The 24,661-nt window shown below is 37.8% G+C and overlaps 1 protein-coding gene across 1 annotated transcript in view; it reads left to right on the forward strand.

Moving 5' to 3' along the window:
* Nucleotides 1–24,661, forward strand: part of ABCA5 (ATP binding cassette subfamily A member 5) — a 67,506-nt gene that overhangs the window by 20,375 nt on the left and 22,470 nt on the right. Inside the window, exons 10-25 of the mRNA XM_024130193.3 lie at nt 580–768; nt 2,202–2,349; nt 4,286–4,454; nt 5,578–5,636; nt 6,789–6,899; nt 8,121–8,296; nt 8,815–8,934; nt 9,998–10,136; nt 11,331–11,421; nt 11,610–11,749; nt 12,714–12,833; nt 15,601–15,802; nt 18,033–18,202; nt 20,543–20,670; nt 21,064–21,201; nt 23,356–23,469. Coding sequence (XP_023985961.1) covers nt 580–768; nt 2,202–2,349; nt 4,286–4,454; nt 5,578–5,636; nt 6,789–6,899; nt 8,121–8,296; nt 8,815–8,934; nt 9,998–10,136; nt 11,331–11,421; nt 11,610–11,749; nt 12,714–12,833; nt 15,601–15,802; nt 18,033–18,202; nt 20,543–20,670; nt 21,064–21,201; nt 23,356–23,469 — 2,214 coding nt within the window. The remainder of the gene's footprint in view (nt 1–579; nt 769–2,201; nt 2,350–4,285; nt 4,455–5,577; nt 5,637–6,788; nt 6,900–8,120; nt 8,297–8,814; nt 8,935–9,997; nt 10,137–11,330; nt 11,422–11,609; nt 11,750–12,713; nt 12,834–15,600; nt 15,803–18,032; nt 18,203–20,542; nt 20,671–21,063; nt 21,202–23,355; nt 23,470–24,661) is intronic.

Here is a 24,661-nt window from a genome sequence, read left to right on the forward strand (position 1 = left end):
TCAGTAGTTGTGGCACACGGGCTTAGCTGCTCTGTGGCATGTGGGATCTTCCCGGACCAGGGCTTGAACCCGTGTCCCCTGCATTGGCAGGGGGACTCCTAACCACTGCGCCACCAGGGAAGTCCCATTCCTGCTCTTTAACATGATAATTTACAAATAACTGATATGCTCCTCTGTATAATTGCCTGGTTTCTAACTGGCTCTGTTTCTTGTCAACACGTGAAGTTGAAAAGATGGGCTCTGTGTAAAATCTTGTTGACATACTGTTTTGTTCATATTTGTCCATATCTTAACTGCAGAAACTCACGGTGGTTTATGGTTTCTACAGTGCTGAGGTGATCATGTTTGCCTATTACATAGATAAAATGCAGTTTTTAATATTTGTCGGTTTAAATTTTTAATGTAGAGCACTATTTGTATGAAAATTAAATATCTCACCATGGCCTTTAGAAATTAATTGTATTTTAATGAATGTATTTTCTAATGAAAATAACTTGTTCTTTCACAAGGAAAATTTAATTTTGTTTTCATACCAGTGTATATGAACAGTGCTTTAACCTTAATATTTATATCTTACAGGTATTTTTTGCTTTAATGCTGACGCCTCTTTTTAAAAAATCAAAACATGTGGGAATAGTTGAATTTTTAGTCACTGTGGCTTTTGGATTTGTTGGCCTTTTGATAGTCCTCATGGAAAGTTTTCCCAAATCTTTAGTGTGGCTTTTAAGTCCCTTCTGTCAGTGTACTTTTTTGATTGGTATTGCACAGGTAGGTCATATACATATCTTGCTTTCACTAAATATTTTCTTTTCTCTCCACTTCCATGCAGCATATTATACTACCATGAATACTGCCCTTAGTTTGCAAAAAAAATTATTTAAAATTTTCAACATGAAAAAGGAATGATATTTGAATATTGGAGTACATTTTATATTGGTTTCATTTATATTTTCTCCATTTTTAAAGTTTTTTTATTTATATGACCTGTTTATAAATAAGTTCTCCACTTTTCACTGTAGTGTATCTCAATACTCTGTTTCATTGCAGTAACTCCATTTGTTAGAAGTCATTGGTTTATGCGTCAGGTAATCTAGATTGCTCTGTGGCCTGGTTTTATTGCCCCCTATTGTAAATTTATCTCGCATGTGCGCCTGGGAGAAAATTGTGTGTGAAGCAGGACAAATTTTTCTTGACTGTAGTAGTGAAAGTAGTACCTTGTGGATTTTATAGGTCCAGCATTCAAGAGATTATCTTTACCTAAATAGTATTTAGATTTATAAATTTGATTTTTATTAGTCTTTACGGGGCACTCAGGTTCTAAGGGGGAAAATTCTTATAAGAAACTGTTTTATGTATTAGAACACAAATTTGCTTGATGTGTAAAGAAAAAATGTAATTACTTAATACAAGAGATTATTCATGTTGGCTGGATAGACTTCTGGTTTGTGAGACTTTGCTTGTTTATGAATATTGAGTTAAACGAATTTTAATTATTTGAGACCTAAGAGCTGTTATTACATGTTTTGAGAGTCCACTGAGTCCCCTTAGGAAGGTAGAATTATAGCGTCATAGGTTTTTGTTGAGTGGGAGGGACTTTGAATGTCACTGAATTCACCTTCATTTCACAGATGAGGAGACCGAAATCCAGAGCAGCATAATTAAAGTCTGTTTACTTAATGGCAGGGCTGAGACCTAAGCGAGGCCTCAGTCCCTATTGCTTCCCTTCTGCTCTATCACGTTTATCTACTATGAATAATTTAATAGCTGTGTTAATTAATTATAGTACCTTCTCCCTTTTCAGTGTTGAAAGGTGCTGACCATAAGTTTATCCTCTAATACTTAATTTGTCTGACTTCTCTGTGGACCATAACCCTTTTGTTTGCATTAGTTTTTATTTCATTTGATAGTCGTAGCATTAGAATTATTGTATATGCCCCAAGAATAGATGTATACTAGTTTTAGAAGCACAGCATTGAAAACATGGTTGAAAGGGGTTGCTGTAATAAACTCATGGTTTGGTCAAGTTTATTGTTTTCTTTATAAATTCATGTTACTAATTTGGTAGACTGTTTAATCTGTTAAAAGGCCCAGTTTACTGACTCTGGATATTATGAGAAACTCTAAATAGTGTTAGCTATTTTATAAAATGATAAAATATTTTATCATTTTTATATAATAAAGTTGGTGTTTCTGTTTTTCAGGTCATGCATTTAGAAGATTTTAATGAAGGTGCTTTATTTTCTAATTTGACTGAAGGGCCATATCCTCTAATTATTACTGTTATCATGCTGACCCTTAACAGCATATTCTATGTCCTTCTGGCTGTCTATCTTGATCAAGTCATTCCAGGTATGCAGGTAGTTATTGGATTTTACGGTAAAGATATTTAGGTTTCTTTGCCCACATAAGGTTAACTTAATTAAACATTTTTTTTTCCAACTAAGTCGTATTCACTGTTACAGCTTTTAATTTAATTTTAAATAAGTATATTTTGTACCTCATGCATTAACTGCTAGTGAATGTAAGGAGATTGTGGGTGAAAAGAGATCAGTTTGTTTTGAAAGCCTTAAGTCCCTAATTGAACTTCTTAACTCAGTCCTTCCCCACGTCCATCTTTTTGGCTAAAGTGTTTTGTTATTTTACCCTATAATGTCCGACACCATGGAGTAATCTGGTAACTCCTCCCATTCCCCACGTCCCTTATCCTGCACCTATAGCAAACTTGTGCAGATTCAAAATATTACTAAATAACCAACACCCCCTTTCCTTTTCCCCCCGAGTTCCTCATTCATTTTGTCTGTGGGCTAGACCTGCAGTCTTATATGGAAAGACACGTGTGGCTTTTAAAACTTGAATTACTTAGAACTAAATAAACTAACAGTTCCTTCTCAGTAGCGCAAGCCACGTGCCAAGTGCTCAGTAGCCACGCCTGGCTGTTAGTCACCACACTGCCGAGCACAGATGAGGGTGTCTCTGTCGTTGCAGGAAGCCGTGGTGGGCTTTGCTAGTCTAGACCGTTGTGGCAGCTTCCATCTAACTGCCTACCTCACGTCTGTCTAAGAACCTCACCATTCCCTCTAATCAAGCTAATCACCTGCTCAGACACCTTGCTGGGTGGGCACAGCCTGGTGAATCAAGTCGAAACTTGTTATATGTTAATTTCCTCCACACTGCTTTTATGTATTTAGTCACTTCTTAGCCACTGTCCCCCTCTGTATTGTATTTTACATCCATCCACACGGTCCTATTTATCTATTTAAACACATCTGCAGTGTATCCATTATATTATTTTTAGCTACCCATAACAGAGAACCTCTTTAATTGTCTTAAACAAGAAGGAAGTCAAGAGTTTTATTTTAAAGTCCAAAGATAGGATGGACTCCAGGTCAGTTGGACTTGCTCAGCTGTGTCATCAGGGACCCACTTTCTCCGTGTTCTTGCCTCTCTGTCTCAGTCTGGCGGGTTTGCTCTCCTCCTGGCTGCACGGGGTTGTGCTTCTTTGTTCCCATCCAGAGTGGGAGGGAGAGGGGGAGGGAGAGGGAGCCTTCCCCCAGTAAACCCTTTGCTCCTGCCTGGTTGGCACCTGCTTGTGGCTGGAGTGGTAGCAGTCACCAGAGCCTGCCAGGGGCTCATTAGGTCCCCCGGGATCTCTCTGTAGTTGGGGTCAGATCCCTTTGAAACATGCGGTCATCTAGAGGAGGAGTGGATGTTAGAAAGGACGGGGAGTGTCGGTTCCTTGGGGTGAAAGGGAGAAAATACATACATGCTGTGTGGGCAGTCAGATCCAAGTCTCCTGTGTCGGTCCTGGTGGCCGTGTTATTCTCCTAGTTCTAAAACGTCTTCTTTATGAACAATATCAACTCTTCTGGATACTGTCTGTTTTCAAAGACTAAGATGATACTCATTCAAGCCTTCAGACCATCCAGATGTAAACTTTCCCTCTTCTGAACTCTTATTAGCACTGTGCGTGGCATGCCTCATGCTGTACGTTGTGTTTTAGCTGTTTAGTATGTACATGTAGTCATAATGATGTAAGTTTCTGTAGGGCAGAAAATGTACTTTGCTTACATTTACGTTCCCTAGACTCTCAGCAACTCTGCAACTGTTCATGGACAAGAGTTATTTGTCAGTAAAACTTTTATTTTTCACACACTATTGATTTAGTATTTTATGTCTAAACTTTAGATCTAGATTGTCTTAGGTTTCACAGACTGCCTTTATGATTTAATAACTAGTTTTCAGAAAAAATTTTTTAGGATAACTCAGTTTTTTGTTTTGTTTTCAGGAGAATTTGGTTTACGGAGATCATCGTTTTATTTTTTAAAGCCATCATATTGGTCAAAGAGCAGAAGAAATTATAAGGAGTTATCAGAGGGCAATGTTAGCGGGAATATTAGTTTTAGTGAAATTGTTGAGCCTGTTTCTTCAGAATTTAAAGGAAAAGAAGCCATAAGGTATGATTTAATCTTTGACAGTTTAGGTCTAAGAACTGCTCATGGAACATGCCACATTTAAATCCTATCTTTTAAGTAATGCATGTAAGTATGGTATCTTTGGAGATTTCATGATTTTTTAAAAAACAGTATTAAGGGCTAATTCTCTTTTAAGTTTTTATTTTCTTTGCAGCCATTTAGAATAAGGTTGCTGCTAGGTTTGAAATTTTATGTTTGAATAGAAATTTTTAAAAGTAATAAAACCTAGTATTTATAAAATTAAGCTATTTTAAAGTTTCCTCATTATGTAGATTAAAACGGAATAAACATTAACTTTCTATTTTTATTCAGGCTACATTGTCTGAGATATACACCATGCTAAATTGTGCTCTGTTAATTTCATAGACCCTTAGAAATTGTGACATAATTAACTTGTCACATCAACTTAATTTCTGAGAATGAAAGAAATTCATTACTGTTCCTTGCTAGTTCAGTCAAAACCAAATTAAAAAAATAATGAGACCGAGGAAAGAAATAAAAGTGAAAGAAAAAGTGGAGTATAATTTGTATTTTTTAAATTTAAGAAAAATGTATAAAAGCAAGGGAGAGTTAGATATTTAAGATGCAGTCAGTGGGCTGGTGGTCTGCCTTCTGAAGAGTAAAATTTAAACTGGTGAACAGACCATTCATTCCTTCAAAAATTATGTAAAACATTTAAAGTGGAAGGAGAGAATCGCTTCACATTTATAGACAAGTGCTGATGTGAAATAGCACTTGGTTTTTAATCTCCCTTAACTGCTAAACAAGTATCGATTAATTACAAACAGAAAAGAATCAAATGTGAAATAAGAAGTCTATAAATTGCTTGAGGCAAATGTTTCAGTTTCTTTTTAGAATTTGGTTTATCATGAAAAATGAATGAATAACACTTAAGATGGAGAGGAATACTAGGCGTTTCTCTTGTAGTTTCTTTAAAATACTTTTATTATTATTGTCAGATTTCCTTGGTTTATTGTTTTAGTAGGAAGATACTTTATTATTATTCCCGTTAAATATGACAGCTTTGATTAAAAATATTATACATAGAAACACATACTTATAGATTACTTTAAATACTTATAAAGTAGAAAATGGTGTTTTTCAGAATCAGTGGTATTCAGAAGACATACAGAAAGAAAGGTGAAAATGTGGAGGCTTTGAGAAGTAAGTAGCTTTCCTAGTGTTCAGTCCATAGTGTTAAAGTACAAATGGAAAAACAACGTACGTAGTTTGTGGGAAATTTAAACTCTTTACCACAATTTTCTCTCTTTTCTTTAGGGATACTTCCATTTATTTATGTGATTAATGGTCATAATAAAACTTAACATCAAAGTAGTAAAAGAAAAAAGTAATAGCTATCAAGATGAAAAATAGTCAACTCTTTGAACAAACCTGTGTCCTTTTTCATTTTATTATTAGCATGTGTATACATGTTAGTTCCTTTTTTTTTTTCTTTTGTCTTTGTCGTGCGGAGCTGTCCTGACAGTTGTGGCGTGTTTAGCAGTGTGTCCGTCAGGGTTCTTCAGAGTCGTTAGAACATACACACACACACACACACACACACACACACACACACACAGAGTGAGAGCACTGTGGGGAGGGGCGGGCGGGAAGCGGGGAGATGATTTTTGAGGAATTGGCTCACACGACTGTGGGGCTTGACAAGTCTGAAATCTGTAGGGCGGGCTGGCAGGCTGGACACTCAGGCAGGAGTTGAAGCTGCGTCTGGCCTGCAGGTCTTGGGATGCTGTCAGCCTGAGATCACCTTCATCAGATCAGGGGTTATAGTAATTTGAAGCTGGGTTTTCAGCCCCCTTTCTGCTGTCTCCTTTCAAACACTGACACATCCATCCGGTGATATTCATTCTACTTTACTCCTGTTTAAATTGAACTTTTAAAGCGTTTACTTAGCCTTTTCCAAGCTATTGGTTAATTTCTAGTTTTTTGCCAGTAGATTTAACATGCCTCTAAATACCCTTGGGAACAAATTTTTGTTTGTCCTTTTGTTTTAATTCCCTTGGAAGTTCCCCACAGGGGCTACACAGAAATCCCCCCTGCCATGTTTTGTGCCCCCTCTAAATCTGTTAGTGTAATAAAAAAAGAAAACCTTATTTTGTATCATTTTTCTTATCGTTCATACAAAGAATTATTATTGTTATAATATTAAATATTATGTTATTAAATATGCTGGTAACTTTAAATCTGTCTTTAAATTTATTGACTTCCTTCAAGGTTGCTCAAGTATTGTGTATTATCTTACATGGCTCAACAGAAATAAAAATCACATTTGAGACTTCTCCTTTTTCCCTGAACTAGGTTTATCCTTTGACATATATGAGGGTCAGATTACTGCGTTACTTGGCCACAGTGGAACAGGAAAGAGTACATTGATGAATATTCTTTGTGGACTGTGCCCACCTTCGGATGGTGAGTTTTTTGACTTAAAGAGAAAAATCCCTTACTTGTTTTATTAGGGTTATTAACTAAGGTACCATGGTAATTGTTTATCCTTGTGATAAGTACCGATTGATTTTTGTCACTGATTTGGGATCAACTTCTGTGTCTGTAAAGATATTTTTCTTTTTTTTTTTGATTACACACATTTGTTTTTTTCTTCAATAGAAAATAAAAGTGATTCAGTCATATTTAATAAAGAGGATCTAATTTTGTACCTCTTTTATCAGATATTTTACTTGTGTTTTTGTTTACTGTTCATTTTCAAGGAAGGATAAATCAGTAATTAATTAGAAATTAAATGAGGCCCATAGACATTTTGGTTGAGAAAATAAAGACTTCTAAGTATCCAACAGTAGTTCAAAAGGAAAGAATGATGAGTGTCAGTACAATCTCCTAAAATAGATTTGTAAGAGCAATACCTCAAACGTATAATTGTTACATGTGACTGCCCTGTAGGTGAGAATTCAGTACAGCAGCTCCATTTTTCCACAGTAACCAAACAGAGTGGCAGAACAATAAATATTTTAATTTAAGAAAGGGCCAAACTTCCGTGTATTGATCCTGCATCTTTTTACATGTAGTTTCAATTCTAAAATTAGTTTGATTTTGTTGCTTATCTCTGTGTCACTCTTTGAGGGTAATTATAATACCTTTCATTCGTATAAGGATTTATTATTTTTGTTACGATTCTCCATACATTAGCACATTGGTTTAATAGTTCTTAAGTAAAGGGGGATATATTAGTATTCAGTTTATAGAAGAAAAAAGCTTGAATTTAGATTAAGTGATTTTCTCAAGGCCACACAGCTGGTTAGGGGTAAATTTTAAGTTCTTTGTTCTCTTTACTGTTGCATAATGCCTGGAAATGAGGGAAAATTGTTCCTGGAATATTATTTAATGCACCAGTAGATAATTTTGTTTAGTATTAAACTTATGGTTCTTTGCTCTTTCCACTCTAATATGCCCTGAAAATGAAGGAAAATGAGATTGGAATATACGTGGCAGCAAATCACCAGTATGATGGTGATTTCCACCAGTATGGAAATGAGGGTGCATGTGTCCTCCAAATTTATATTGACTCTTATTTTATGTCTATTACATACAAATAACTAAATTATTAGTATATACTAAAACATATATACTTTTTGATACTTAATATATTTAATGTAAATACATATATTTTGCTTTTAGGGTTTGCATCTGTATATGGACACAGAGTCTCAGAAATAGATGAAATGTTTGAAGCAAGAAAAATGATTGGCATTTGTCCACAGTTAGATATACACTTTGATGTTTTGACAGTAGAAGAAAATTTAACCATTTTGGCTTCAATCAAAGGAGTACCAGCCAATAATGTAATACAAGAAGTACGTTATTTATATAGAAATCTTTACTTTTATTTGCTGTAAATTAGTAACCTTGTGCAATAACTTCTGTAATAAAAATATGCTTGAAAATCTAAATATAAAGCCTGTTCTGAGCCAGTAAACAGAAAGTCATTATAAAGAATTAGAACTTGGAGCAAAAGTTTTAGCACATAGAAGAGAGTCCTTATTTCATCTGGAGGATTCTAGTCTCTCAATATAGATGTTTCTTTCTTTTCTTTTCGCCTCCACCCCCTTCCCCTGCCACACAGACACACACGGAGCCTTTGCACTGATCCCTTCCCACCACCCAGGGGTCACAAAAGTACAGCAGACGTTCCCATCAGGAATCCTTTTAGCTGTTATTTCAAAATTATACATGGATATGTGTCAAAATTAAGTTCTGGACTAAAAGAACATTTTAAAAGTTGATATGAAAATTGGAACACTTAAAAACTAATATTGATAATTATGTAAATGATGTGATTTAAAAAACTTTTATTGACACTTTACTTTCATAGGTGCAGAAGGTTTTACTGGATTTAGACATGCAGGCTATCAAAGATAATCAGGCTGAAAAGTTAAGTGGTGGTCAGAAAAGAAAACTGTCTGTAGGAATCGCTGTCCTTGGGAATCCAAAGGTAAGCAGATGTTAGTGTCATTGATGAGATAATTTTAAATTATGTTGAATAAAAAAGTGGTTGTAGAAAGATATACATACACACATTGTATAAATTTTAAACATACATAAAATACTATACGTTATTATGGATGTAATTATAGTAATAAGGTTTATAAAACTGAAGTCAGAAAGATATACAGCATCTTTAATTTAGCGGTCATCTCTTGGAAGGGGAATGGATAGGACTGACTTTCTTTATATCTGCAGTGTTTTATTTCTCTGAAAGAAGATCTGAAGTAAAATAACATTTGTTAAAGTTCAGTGGTGGCTGTAAAAGTATTGTTATATTTATTATTCTCTTCAGTTTTCTATACATTTGTAATGGTTATAATAAAAATTTTAAAATAAGAACAAAATCAAATGAATAGTTCTGTTTTTCACTGTTCTGTTGATTTGATTTTTTTGCCTGTTTTGTGCTCTTCTCTGTCTGGCAGAAACAGAGAACCAGCTGGTCACTGCTTTGCACAGTGCTAGAAAGCTGCCAGGTGCACACCTGTGGCCAGAAGCCCCCTGGGTCCCCACCATCCTGCCACACGCCCTGCTGCTGTAGCTTGGGGAGGACTGTGGTTCAGGCTTTGTGTTAATATATCTTCCTCCCAATCCCCACCACCATATTTTCAAAATTAAAAGTAGTCTTAAAATAAATTTCTTTCCCTGAACTAATACAGAACATAATTCTCTAACGAGCAGTTGTTACATCTACAAAATTTAATTGTTCAGGTAAAAGCGAAATACTCGGTGTTTTTTGTTTTTAGTTTGTCTATCTGATTGTTATTATACTTATGTCTTATACATTCCAGACATGAGTATTTTAAAATTAAACCATAGAAGGTATTCATATGCCAAACCGATAGTTTTTTAAATTTATGCTAACTCACATATTAGTGGAAAACTCAGACCTAATACCTTTCTGATTGGATAGAGTAACTTTAAGTGGGGAAGGTTTGCAGGGTCTGCGTGAATTTTATATATTTTAGTTTTCCTGAGGATTCCCTGCCTTGCCCACATCCCTTTGCACACAGGTACTGTTGCTGGATGAACCGACAGCTGGAATGGACCCTTGTTCGCGTCATATTGTTTGGAATCTTCTTAAATGCAGAAAAGCTAATCGGGTGACAGTGTTTAGTACTCATTTCATGGATGAAGCTGACATTCTTGCTGGTGAGATTTTTACTTTATTTTTAAAGGTTAAGGTCATGGGGCCAAATGGGAGATTAGACATAGAAATGCTAAATTCTGAGGACTAAATAAAGAAGCTGTGCATTCTTCACAAAAAAAGGTATTAGTTTTTTAAACTTACATGTTTTTGTGTTGTGTTGGGGGGGTCCCCCTGACCACCCGAGGTCCAATAATCTGCCACGAAAGCTCACAGGACTCAGCACAGCCACACCCCTGGGTGTGAGTTATTACAGTGAAATGGAAGGGGTACAGGGCAGAGTCAGCAAAGGGCAAAGGCACATGGGACAAAGTCCGGGAGAAACAGGCAAGCTTCCAACAGTCCCGTCCGCACGGAGTCAGCCAGGGTGCGCTCCATCTATCCAGCAGTGAGTTGTTCTCTCACCCAGGGTTGTTCTTTTTTGTTCTTGGGGCTGGCCGTGTGGCACCCTCTGCCTCACACGGGCCACCTGCCGGCCGCCCAGCAGGAAGCAGGTGTCAGCCATGACCTGCATTGCCTGTGCAGCACAGGTGCCGGGGGGCCAGCCTTACCTGCTCAAAGCCGGGTCTCCAGACACGGGTCAGGAGCCAGCCTCGTAAGAGGCCTTCCTAAGCTTAACGGCCTCAGGCCAGTGCTAAACACATTCACACACAGAAGAATCCAGGTTGAAACCAGCACATGACTTTAGTAGCTGTGACAAGGTCCAAGGCTCTGAGGTTCCCGAGCAACCTCTTTCTGTTCATAATACAATCTAATAAATTGGGCATGTCATTCATTTTCTCAGTGGTATCTTTGTTTTAAAAACACCTAACGTTTTGTTTCTGTTGCTTTCTTGTCGTTTTTACATTTGGCTATTAAGGAAGTTGTGAAAGCGCTTCTGTTAGTAACCTTATAGGAAGAGTCTGAGACATTTGGAGCATATTAGGAAAGTAGACTGTAGACTAACACTGCCTGGGTGGAACCCCTGGCTTTGTCACTTAATAGCCACGTGAAACGTGGGCAAACTGTACATGTTCTTATTGCCTTCCTGTTCTCATCGAAAAAGCCAGTGATGATAATCTATACCTTCCTCATAAGGCTGTTGTGATAATTTAATGAGCTCATACACTGGTGTCTCATAGGATAATCCAGAAAATATAAATGCCAATTGTTAATGCTGTTACTAACTCTGAAATTGAAACGCAAATCTCTTTTTGCAGATAGGAAAGCTGTCATGTCACAAGGAATGTTAAAATGTGTTGGTTCTTCAATTTTTCTCAAAAGTAAATGGGGGATTGGCTACCGCCTGAGGTATCATTCATTCTTTATTGACTTGTTCCTTATTATATTCTTGACCTATTGTTACTATGTTTAAGGTTTGCCATGATGTGCTTTGGCCTTTTTTTAATGGCACTAACTTTAACTTAAAGCATTCAGAATTTACTTTTGGCTGTTGACTGAGTAATCATAAAAAAATTATGGTTTTTGGTTTTCTCTAGCATGTACATTGACAGAAACTGTGCCACGGAATCTCTTTCTTCTCTGGTTAAACAACATATACCTGCAGCTACTTTATTACAACAGAGTGACCAGCAGCTTGTGTATAGCTTGCCTTTCAAGGACATGGACAAATTTTCAGGTATTCCTTACTTTCAGTTTCTTGACTGCTGAACCAGGTTCTTGCATTGGGGATGAGTTTTCTTAATTTACTTGGTTTATTTTTCTATATAATATTTATGCGCTCGCAGGTCACCAGAGTTAATATTCCGTTTCTGTTTTATTTTGCTTTTGAAAATCGGAAATGCTGTAAGCTGACATTTCTTTTTTTTATAAACGGCATGCAAGAAACTCCAACTAGTGTGTTATCTTACGTAAATAATTGTTTGTTTTATTGTCAAGAAAGAAATTGTTCCCTTTTTTTTGTTCTGGGAATAAGAATATACATATACACAACATATGTACATACGTACACACGCAAATGTGTATACACACACACACACACACACACACAGTTGTTTGTATAAGTCCTAAGCTCTTTTCCAGTTTCATGGTTTCATAATGAATTACATTATTATATGGTAAACCCTTGAATTATTTTATTTGTGACATTTAGTTTTCTGCTTTTTGATGAGGAATTCAAACTCAGTGTCCTTTATCTGTTGACAGATGACTTAATAAACAAAAGGATATTTCTTACTGTTGAAGATATGTTCTGCAGAATTCCCATAGCATTCCTGTAATTAGATAGAAATTTTCTATGCGGTTTTCTGTGGTTTCCTTTTGAGAATAAGGAATCGTTAATTAACTGAATTGAAGTACATGTGTCAACGTAATGTACTCTGCCCATCATTCTGTCTATAAAATATTTCTCAGTTTTAATTTACATTATGATGCATGTCTAATAGATATATATCTCCCTAAACAAACATTCCTTGGGGTCCTTAGCAATTTCTAAGAATGTTGAAGGGGTCCTGAGACCAAACAGTTTGAGAACACTGTGCCAGCACAGTAAATTCAGTCATATGCTATTTTAAAACGACATTTTAGAATAATTCGTGATAGTGTGCTTAATGACACAACGCTCTTTCATTTTTCTCCTTTAGGTTTATTTGCTGCTCTAGACACTCATTCAGATTTGGGTGTTATTTCTTATGGTGTTTCCATGACGACTTTGGAAGATGTATTCTTAAAGCTAGAAGTTGAAGCGGAAATTGACCAAGCAGGTAAAAACAAAACTAACGGCACATTTTAGGCAATGAGCCAGACAGATAGTGATCAAGACAAATAATTGTAGAAGCATGTGGAATTTATATTTTGGGAAAGAAAGGGTAGAAATAAACAAGTAAATAGATATTTACAGAGAGTGATAGGAGTTATGAAGGGATCAGTGGGGCGGTCTCAGGAGGCAGATAGCTTAGATGGCATCTCAGGGGGGACTGGGTTGGGATGATATTTAAAGTGAGGCCTGAACGGCAAGAAAAGTGAGATTTCATTGCAGAGCCTTCCAGATAAAGGGACTCGCTACCGCAGAGGTGTTGGTTGAGGGATGGGTAGGATGTTTCTGATGACAAAGAAAGACCACCGTGGAGAGCCAAGGAGAGGGTAGCACGTAGTGAGCTCAGAGCTGGAGGCCAGGGGCCACATCATATTTAGTCTTAGAACGTGTTTAGTCTGGAAAAACATTTTGTTTGTTTTCTTAGTGTGATATGAAGCTACCAGAGAGTTTGAAAGCAAAGGGATAACGTGATCTGATTTGCATTTTTAAAAACTGCATTCCGGTTGTTGAGTGATCAGTGGATTTAGGGGAAGTTTGGAAGCAGGAAGAGCAGTTAGGAAGCTGTTGGAGTTCATCTTAGTTTGAACTAGGATGGTTGTGAAAACAGCGAAACATGAACAGCTCGGGGTTCTCCTAGAGGCGCTGGTGGTGACTTGCTGATGATGGGTTAGCGTTAGGGGTTGAGGAAAGGGAGGGGTCGAGAATAGTGTCCAAGGTTTTGGCTTGAGAGCTGGAAATGGAATTGCCCTTTCCTGAGAAAGGGGGAGCAGAGGTGTGTGGAAAGAAGGACTCCAGGTGTGAATTTTGGTTATACTGTTGAGAGGTTTAGTAGACATCCCAGTGGAGATGATGCCTGTGGGCTGTTTGATTCACACACTTGGGGCTAAAGGAGGGCGTTGGGCTCAAGATACAAACGCTGGATCCGCCTGCGTACCCATGGCCCTGTGGGACTGGATGCGGTGCTTCGGTGGCGAGCGCGGACGCAGTGGAGGGAAGCCCCGAGGGTAAGCAGTGAAGGGCCAGGGAGGGCTGACCGGGAAGGCACCAGCAGCGCTCTTTCCGTCTTCACGAAAGGAGATGCGGGATCTGGGGCAGCGTGGTGTTTGAGGGAAGAGCGAGTGGGCAGTTCTCTGCTGACTGCTGTGAAGAGGGAGATGGCGGCAGAAAAGGGGGCTTTGGTAGCTTAGAAGACGGGGAGTGTGGAAGGGTGGGAGCCGGTCATGACCTTGACACGAGTGATTTCAGTGGTGCGGTCGAGATCTGTGCGGTTTAAGCTGAGAATGGGTTGAAGGGTAGCGAGACTGGTGTGGTGCTGGGTCCTGAGAGTGAAGGAAAAGGGATGTTTCTCTCAAACGGGGAGGAAGAAAGGCGAGTTTATGATGAGGACGTAGGGGAGGATTGCAGCTAGAGGAGGAAAGTTCACGTGAAAATGTTGGATCAGTTGGAGCGATAGCAAGATCTTAAATTTGGGCATCCGTCAGTTTGATGAAACTGAGTAGAGATAAAGGTATGGGAATGGAAGAAATAAAGGGAGCTAGAGGTCAGGATGTAGAATGCGTGAACAGTGAATATGTCTAATACTGAGGATGGTGGAGAGAACTAGATGGAGAAGATGCTTGTTGTGTGTGGCGCTCAGTACTTTGAGGCATACGAAGTAGTTTCTAGAAACGTCTGGGAAGTGGGGATAGAAATGAGAAGGGTGAGCTCTGCTCAGGTATTATCCACTTTTCTCGATAGTACCTTTAAACCCGTCATGCAAAATACATGTACCTCTAACATCAGCTTGTTTTCAGTTTGGTCGATTTTAATTGTTGGATTTTTTAAAGAGTAGTATATATCAAGTTCTGCAGGAGGCCAGTCGGAGCTCACTGAGTACTATGATTGTGATGTGCAGTATTTCAGGACCTGCTTTTAGTTTGATCAGTCGCTGTGTCAGGGGAAGACAGGGACTGGACTTGTCCATCTACTGAGTCATCCGTTCAGACTGTTGAGTTGGTAAGATGCCAGGACAGCCAGGTTGTACTTAAATATTATTTTATACATTATTCTGCTCCACTCTTAAAATTTTTAATGTTTACTCATTTCTTAAACTTAGCCTAAGTCCTTCTTCATATCGAAACCAGTTTTCGTCTCTTTTTATTATTTTTCATCTCTTTTAAGTTGAATCACTGTTGTGAAAATAACATATCTTGATTTCTATCCCCATCCAGTAGTTCTGTCAGGTTTTGGTCTAATGGAATCAATCATATAGCATGTCTCTTTTGCTTATATTTATTCTGGTTTCTTTTACTTAATGTAATGTTTGTAAGATCAAGCTCCTATGGTTATACGATAGTTTGTTCACGTTCATTGTTTTACACTATTCTATTACAGGAATATTTCATGACTTATTTATTCTTTCACCTGTTGATAGACATTTGGGTTCTTTCCAGCATGTGGCTATTGGATAGGGTACTAGCGAAGGATATTCTTGTACATGTGTTTCAGTGAGCCTCTGTACATAATTCTGTTGGATTTATACCTGAGAGAGAATGTCCTGGGTCATACGCCATGCACATGTTCAGTTCTGATGATACTGCCAAAGTATATGACTGTCCCCTTTGTCCTGTATCACTGCCAGGTGTGTGCTGCTTTGAAATGTACATGCTTCAGAAAGGTTTTCATCTTTTCAAGAAATATAACGTAAGTTTCTATCGTTTTGTTTTGGCAAATAGATTATAGTGTATTTACTCAGCAGCCACCAGAGGAAGAATTGCATTCAAAACCCTTTGATGAAATGGAGCAGAGTTTGCTTATCCTTTCTGAAACCAAGGCTTCTCTGGTGAGCACCATGAGTGTTTGGAAGCAGCAGGTGTTTAAAATTGCAAAGTTTCACTTCCTTACCTTGAAACGTGAAAGCAAATCAGTGAGATCAGTGTAAGTATAATCACTCTTCCGTCCGATGAGTTGTTTTTTTAAGGATACAAACTAGATTTACCATCTTAGTCTTTAAAATGTAGACATATGGAAATAATCTGTGTAGTTTTGAAAGATTAAAATGGTAATTTCACAATGTCAGAGAAAACAGTTACACCTCTGGTAATTTCATTGGATATCATTAGAGCCTTAACTCTTTTTTGAAACTAGCGTTTTTTTGTCTCATCTATAAAATGAGGGAGTGACAGATAATTTTCTCTAATTGTGTAATTTTTGAATTCCTGTCATTGTATTTAAATTTTATTTTGCATTTATATTTTTCACAATTGTTTTGCCTCTATTAATAATATTTATGACCATTTTTTTGGTAAACAGCAGGAAGAAGAAGTTTTATCCTTATTTATCAGGTGAAGAAACGGAAATATAAAAAGGGGCTTATAGCTGGTAGAACTGGGATCCAAATGACGTCTTTTCCACTTGGCCGTGTCTCTGTCAGTTAGGTTCCCATGGGCTGCTAGACGTTGAATTATTTAGAAGTAATGTTAAGTACTTTTATACACCATGCTGTCTTGTTAGATCCAAAATGGCGGTAGAAATAAAACTTAATAATCAAGAATAAGAGTTTGTTATATGTTTGAAATATGCTGAATTCATTTGCTTTTTGCCCAGACTTACTCAATATCAAAGAAATGTCAATCACGTATCTGATTTATTCCTGTGTCAGCATTAGTGAGAGAAAAACCTTTGTTTAAATCAGCGTGTGTCCGTTTATTTAATTGAATACTACTCGCATAAAATACTCCCTGAAAAGCAATAGAAGAATCTCGGCTCCGGCTGCCATAACAAAATAACAACGACTGGGTGGCTCGAACAGCAGGAGTTTATTTTCCCACAGTTCCCGAGGCTGGGAGTGAGGTCGGGGTCCGCGTGGTCGGGTTCTGTTGAGGACGCTTCCTGGCTTGCAGCTGGGCCCCCCTCGCTGGGTGTGCACACAGCGAAAGAGCCAGAGAGCAAGCTCTCTGGTGCCTCTTCTTCTAAGGGCACCAATCCTGTCATGAGGCCATGCCCTCGTGACCCCATCTGACGCTGATGACCTCCCGGAGGACTCATCTTCAGATGCCATCACGTTGCGGGTTAGGGCTTCTGCGTATAAATTTGGGAGGAGGGTGACAGACATTCAGCCTACTACAAGCAGTGTTCCATGGTCAAATCTGTATTGACCATGAATGTAGAAAATATTGTAACTTACATTTCCTCTCTTAAAGATTTGTCCATTAACATATAAAAACACATGAGCCGTTCTATGGTAAAGAAATTATTTCAACTTTGTGTAACTTGGAGTTTCCAAATATTTTTTAATCATGGATTTTGTTTTTAACCTAAAACACCCATTAACTTATTATGGAACTAGAGTTCAACGCAGTATGCTTCTGGCAGCGCTGATATAGGTCTACTTACAACAATTTAAGAATGACTTAAAATTATAGGGTTTCTGAAAATTATAAAATGCTTGATGTGTGATAACCTAAGCTCTCTCTGCCCACTGTTGTGACACCTGTCACACACACTGTAGAGATATTTTGCAGACTAAGACGAAAAGTTACCTGTCTCTCAGGTGGAAGGGCATTTTGAGTGGGTAGTAGAATTATGTGCTGGGCCAGCTGCACATGATGGTCCTTATAACTCACTGTAGAGGAGAAATGGAAATTGATGTGGTTAGGATGACATTTCAAAGATACCAGTCATCCTGAGTTTTCACTGTATTTTTATTTTCTTCACTGTATCTAAATTATTTTTGTATCATATATTTTCTAAAATATTTGGAGAGTACATAGGATAGAGGTAGGGCAGGGAATAGTTCCTTCAGGAGAATAGAGATATAAATGTCACATAATGTCTATTTTTTTTTTTTAAGTTATAACTACAGGTTTACATGCCCTATAAAAATTTCAGGGTGGCTCTGATCTAAAATATACTTTTGTAACTTTTAATTTTATCATTGAATATTGGCTTTCTTTCCAATATTGTCATGAGACCATTTTGGAGAGTAGAATTTCTACTCCCAAGTGTGAATTTTTCAAGTTTTTTTTTTTTCCTTTTCTTATCTTTCTTTTTTTTTTTTTTTTTTTTCCTTTTTAAATGAGTACCTTTTAACTGTCATGTGGAGGAAGATTGTTTTGTAGATTTACATATTAATGTGCCTTGAACTGTGTGTTTTTTTTCCTTTCAGGTTGCTTCTGCTTTTAATTTTTTTCGCAGTTCAGATTTTTATGTTTTTGGTGCATCACTCTTTTAAAAATGCTGCTGTTCCTGTCAAACTTGTTCCAGACTTATACTTCCTAAAACCTGGAGATAAACCTGATAAATACAGAACAAGTCTGCTTCTTCAAAATTCTACCGGTGAGAGTATGTGCAGGTTTGTGAATGTGTGTTGGTGGGGCCTGGGGTGAGGGGTAGATATAGGTCAGAGATTTGGGTTTTAGAAATATATATATGGTAAAGGCGTGGTCTGTGTGCATGAACCTAAATTAAGTAAAACTCCTCACTGATGCTGAGTAATGTATTACAGAAATGAAATTTTGGTTTAAGTGTAGATGACAGTTTTTTAAATATTCTGATTTATACTGTATATAATCTTAAATTTTCCTTTTTTAAGAGTGGCAACATTATTCTCAGAGCAGCATGTTTCATCTCAAAGTTTATGATGCGCAAAATAAACTTCAGAAGTTGAAGAACCCTCTTAAGAAAGAGTTACGGCATGTAACATTTATGCGGTTATATATCTAAATAGAAGTGTTTAAACAATCTTTAAGGACTATCTGAAAAACTAGAACTAAGGACAATTGTCTTAGAAATCTCTGTGATCAAATACATTAAATTTGTAATGGATATTTTTGGACTTGCTACTGATTCTTTTTATTACATAACTACATCAAATATGAAAGAAATTTTAAAACATACGGCTTTGCACAAACCTCAGAATAAATTTTTAAAAAGCTGATATAGGACTTTGATTTTCAAAATATTAAAACCTAATTCAGAATTTGACATGAATTAGATGTTTCTACACCATCTCCCATCTGTGTGGATAATTTATAGTCCCAAGGTTCTTGAAGAGGAAAGTGAGCTAACTCTGTAGTTTACAGTAAAACAGAAGCAGCTTCCTTTGCTTATCTTGCTGAAATACGTTGGAAAGTTGCATTTCGTATACCCTTTCTACACGCACAAATTCTTTGGAGTTTAACATTTCCCAACACTTCACCTGTATTCTAGTATCTTTCCTTTTTGATTCACTATTAACTGAAAAGCTTTGCCCGGTGTTAAAATAATAGTCATAGTTAGGGACAGTTACAGATGGCCGTTACAATCATCACTCTTCAATTCTGGCTCTCTGTTTGTGATGTAACCTTTATTCTTTTGGAGGAAGAAGGTATTTAGTGATAGAAAACACTCTTGAATAGAAAACGTTATGTTTCTCAATTTATTGCTCCCATTAGAATTCTGATTTTGGTTTCAGTATACCTTTCACATTGCTGAAAGATAGTACCGCACGGAGCCTTACGCTCTGATGTGGTGACTTTTTGTGTGTGTCTGGGGAATTGCACATTTCAAGTATCTCTGCTTGGCGTTCACTCGCCCTGCTCTGCAGGGATTATAGTATTTTCAAGGTTTTGTCCCATCTGTTAATTTTAAGTATTTCTAGAGTTGCTTACATCCGTCCGTCTGTCTTTCTATCTATCTATCTATCTATCTATCTATCTCACATTTTCCTAGACCTTGTTGTTGGTCCTAAGGGCACATTTCCGTTAGGGTTCACTGGTCTCTGTGTATATGTATTGGGTGGTATCTTATGCTCCTGGCAAAGCTTTCTGTTATCACAGGTGATACAGTTCCTTCGGTTATAATAGAGCCCTCTTCTCGAGAGGACAGAGCCTCTCTGGCATCTGGAAATGAGAGATCAGTTAAGGCACTAGGTTGGGAGTAGATGTCTTATCACTAAAAGCACCCTTCTCTCTGACACTCAGGTTTGTTGCTGAGTCTGAGCCACCGGCCATGCTGCTCAGTTACTGCTAGTGTTTTCCTTTGTTTGGTTTTGATTTCTCTCAAAGCCACACTTGTCCGTCCTTGAATCCTGGCTTTTGTGATGATGGGCAGAGAACTGTTTCCACTCATCAGGCATGCTGGTATAGATTTAGACCTCGGACAGGATTCAGAATCTCCCCCTTGGCTCCAGGCTGTTTAGAGAATATAGATGGAGACCTGGTTATCTGTTGTACTATTTTAAAGTAGTAACGCACTTGACATTTATACAGTTTGTCTGTTCAAAGCATGCAGCAGTCCTCCAGGGAGTGACGCTACCTAACTCCACACCCTGGCTCCTACCTCTCTGAGCGTGGCAGGTCACCTTGCTGCATAGAATTGCCAGATAGATTTTTACTCTCACTGTCTAACCAGATCTCACATATCATAGGCAAACTCTGAACGCGAGTAGTATCAGTATCAGCGGCAGCAGCTGAAGTTGGCGCGGTCGCTGTGTGTCAGGCTCTGTTCTGAGGTCTGCGTGTCTGGACCTGGGTTTGAAGTCGTGCTGACTGGCCCCAGAGCCAATGTTCTTAATCATGTCGTAGCTAATGGAGAGAAAATACTTCTTCAAAAAGAGAGCTCTAAATGTTACTAAAAGCCTGTGTCTGTTTCTCATTTAAACTGATTCTTTGTTATTTGCTTATCTTCTAATACCAGACTCAGATATCAGTGATCTTCTTAGCTTTTTCACCAACCAGAGCATAATGGTGACAATGTTCAATGACAGTGACTACGTGTCTGCCGCTCCGCACAGCGCAGCTTTAAATGTGATGCAGTCAGAAAAGGTAAGAGTAGTGTGGGGGATTAAGATATTTCCTCTAAAATCAGTTGTTTGCTGATTTGACCTTATTAGTTGGAAATTAAAATTTACTTTTGGAAATAGCTGGCTGTGTTTACTTAGGATATATTTTATGCCCTGATGGAGGACCAATAAATAAAGCTGTGAAGAATTTAATTATTTTTATGTTACTTTTTTGTTTAAAATATCAAAATATCTAGATTCCAAACCAGGCTATTTTTATCTATCATTGAGTATTATTTCTATGATTTGTTGAACCAGTTTTCAGTACAGTTAGTGAGAGTTAACTTAGCTGGTGAGAAAAGCTTGGTACATAGCAATCATATATTCATTTATATTTATGTATACTGTATAATAACTCTATTTTTTTGAATTGTAGGACTATGTTTTTACTGCTGTTTTCAACAGTACTATGGTTTATTCTTTACCTGTCTTGATGAATATCATTAGCAACTACTATCTTTATCATTCAAATGTGACTGAAAGCATCCAGGTCTGGAATACCCCATTCGTTCAAGTAAGCAAACTTAAAAATATTTATGCGTGTGTGCATAAAATAGCTATTAAAAGCCAAGTGATAATATCAGATGAAATCTGTAGAAGTTCATCTTGTGACATCTCCTAGTCTTAAAACTTGAGCTGGGGATGCTTCACATCCTGGGTTTAGGAGTCTCTAGTATGAGTTCGCTTCATGGTCAAGGAGGTTCCGTCTTGGTACTGATATTTCTGTAAAGCATGAGTAGTTTTTATATTAGAGAAGAAAAATTCAGGTAATTAAAAATGAATATTGTTCATCTGAAATCTAGATGCTGGGTATTGAACCTTGAGAAGTCACCCAGTCATTTTTCCTCTAGGCCAGACAGTTGGATTATAGCTATGAAAAGCCACTTAAGTCTCCAGGAAAATAGTCAACGTTTTTCTCTGAATGCTAGTATTGTTTTTCATATGTTGAAAAATAAATGGACAAATATCGTTCGGTAATAGCATTTTCTGCTTTCTGTTGCCATACTGTTTTTCAAAAGCTTTACTGAGATGTACTTCAAACACCATCTGATTCACCCATATGAATGTACAATTCAGTGGGTTTTATTATGTTCATAGAGTTGTGCGACTCTGTGTTAAAAAACGTGACATACTCTATCCCTCTTGCTTTTGTGAGGCATCGTATTTCTTACATTTTGGGGGTAAAGCGGTACATAGTAGTAGTATCAGTCACCAGTTTTGAGAATGTAGGCCGAAGAGAGATTTTGGCTTCGTTTTGGTGGAATGGAGATATTGATTTCAGCTTTGAGCCTGTGGAGGGATTGGTTATCCTGGTGGCATTTGAAGGTATGAATCTGGAGAGATTTCTGCGCAGGAAATAAATATTTGTGAGTCAGCAGTGCATAAGTGGTATAGAAATCATCATCGAAGTTGTAGATCATCCCTTGTGATTTTTGTTGCTGTTGTTGTGAAATACTTCAATCCTGCAGAAAATAAACAACTGTGTATCTAGTACCCACATATTTCAAATGAGTATCTTGTTTTTTCTTATTTGTTAAAACGTTAAACACACAGGTGAAACCTCCAGCGCGTCCCTCCCCAGTCTTGTCTTCTTTCCTCCTTCTTTCCTCCACAGTTCAAAATGTTTCATTCCCGTGCACGTCTTTATGATGTTACCACATTTGTGTGTATCTGTAACTATTACAAAAGATCTTGCTTCTTAACATTTTCCATCACACACTGACGTACAACCATACCGTTGTTTAAAACCAGAGGGAAAGCGTGAGACTTTTTAAAGTTCCCTATTCACAGATATAACCTCGTTCACCTTCCACATTTTTTCCCCTTTAATGATGAGATTCTGTGTAATTGAGTCCAACTGTCATCTCATTAATCTCCACTTCTTGTGCTGCTCAGCGTACACATTTGTTGGTTCCGTCTGGGTCTTCCACTGTAAGGTACCAGAGTTCGGGACAAATTCTACAACGTCATATGGCATGAATTAAGGAACTGGCTTTATTGCTAGAAACTCAGGAGGCCGCGGCTGACGGAATGCAGCCTCTTTCCACATCATCCCGTGGCACTGAGAGTGGTTCTGGGTAGTTTGCATTTGGGGCACCAGCTGTTTACTAGGTTGTCTGCAAACGTTTGCTGTCCGCACCTGGATCCACCGGCCTATCGGAGTTACAGTCCCCCCTGCTGGGAGCAAGAAGCTCCTGGTTCCATAGGAAGCTGAGCTTGGGGATGCCTCTTCCCAGTGGAGAGAAGGAGGGTTCCTAGATCCCAGCTGGTTCATAGTCCAGTCCAGGCACCGGGGAAGGCGTCAAGGTCATTCTGAGAGAGTCACGTTCGTTGCGTAGAACCACTGGTAGACAGGTTAACTGCGCTTCACGTACTGTATTATTTTTAACTAAATGGTGAACCTTAACTAATATGCTGTATTATTCTGTGTACTTCCCTAAGAAAATGGAAGGACAATCATTTGCTCAGGATCCTATAGCTATTTAATGTGTCAAATTGGTACTGTAGCCCACTCTGTTAACTCTGCCACCTGTTGCTTCATGTCGACTGTTGTCTAGGGTAGGTATCCTAACATGTTTCTTCGGAGGTTTTGATAGTCTTTTAGAAAGTAGTAACACGATATAAAGTGATTCTCAGTTCTATTTCTTATTCTGTGGTTGTCTTTCAGGGAATTACAGACATAGTTTTTAAAATTGAGCTGTATTTTCAAGCAGCTTTACTTGGGGTTATTGTTACCGCGATGCCACCTTACTTTGCCATGGAGAATGCAGAGAATCATAAGGTAATGACTCAGTTAAAAAATTACAGTGCAGTTGACTCATAAGAAATCTTAGACAAAAAATTAACCTACCTTGTGTGAGTGCAAGACTTCTGTGCAATTATTATTTCAAGAAGAAGTAAGTGGAGTATAAATACATTTATTACGGTAATAGTAATAACTCTCACTTATTATTTGAGTACTCGTCATGTGCTTTAAAAGTTTTATCGGGCTTCCCTGGTGGTGCAGTGGTTGAGAGCCCGCCTGCCGGTGCAGGGGACACGGGTTCGTGCCCCGGTCCGGGAAGATCCCACATGCCGCGGAGCGGCTGGGCCCGTGAGCCGTGGCCGCTGAGACTGCGCGTCCGGAGCCTGCGCTCCGCAGCGGGAGAAGCCACAACAGTGAGAGGCCCGCGTACCGCAAAAAAAAAAAAAAAAAAAAAAAAAAAAGTTTTATTGCTGGGTCGTATTCCATGGTGTGGATCTGGATTGTTTCCAGTTTTAACTATTATGAATTAAGATGCTATGGACATTTGCTTCAGGTTTTTGTGTGAATGTAAGTTTTCATTTCTCTGGGATAAATGCCCGAGAGTATACTTGCTGTGTCGTATGGTGAGTGCATGTTTAGTTTTATAAGAAATTGTTGAGCTGTTTTTCAGGGTGGATGAATCATTTTGCATTCCTACCAGCAGTGTGTGAATGACAAAAGCATGGATTATCCAAAATCATTGCATTTGACGTGGTCTGTGTTTTTATACTTATATTGAAATTTATATTTTCCTTCTTCTAATTCATTGAACACGAAAGTTGTCCATTTTTTAAATCATTTCTCTTCTTTGTCTTAACTAATATTTATAGCCCACTCTTCTCTTACCTCCTCTATGGCTAGCTCTTTCTTATAACACATTTAATTATTATGAACAGATGTTTCATAGATGACAAAAATCAACTGAATAAGATTGTTAGGTGTTCGCATTTATGAAAGATTCTTATAATTTCAAATTAAATAACGAGAGGGTTAGGAAAACAATGATCATTTAAGTTTACTGTTTGTACGCTTGAAAATGCTATTCCCTTGTGGTAATAAGAAACAGCTAACATTTTTTATACACAGGAGTGTGTAAAAGGCTTTCAAATGCATCACCAGTACTTAAGCTGAAAGCCCTGTGTAAATCAGCAGGTACTTGGCCATTTATTAGTGTTTTCATGAAAGGTCA

This window comes from Physeter macrocephalus, chromosome 14, assembly GCF_002837175.3.
Source record: "Physeter macrocephalus isolate SW-GA chromosome 14, ASM283717v5, whole genome shotgun sequence".
Classification (NCBI taxonomy): domain Eukaryota; kingdom Metazoa; phylum Chordata; class Mammalia; order Artiodactyla; family Physeteridae; genus Physeter; species Physeter macrocephalus.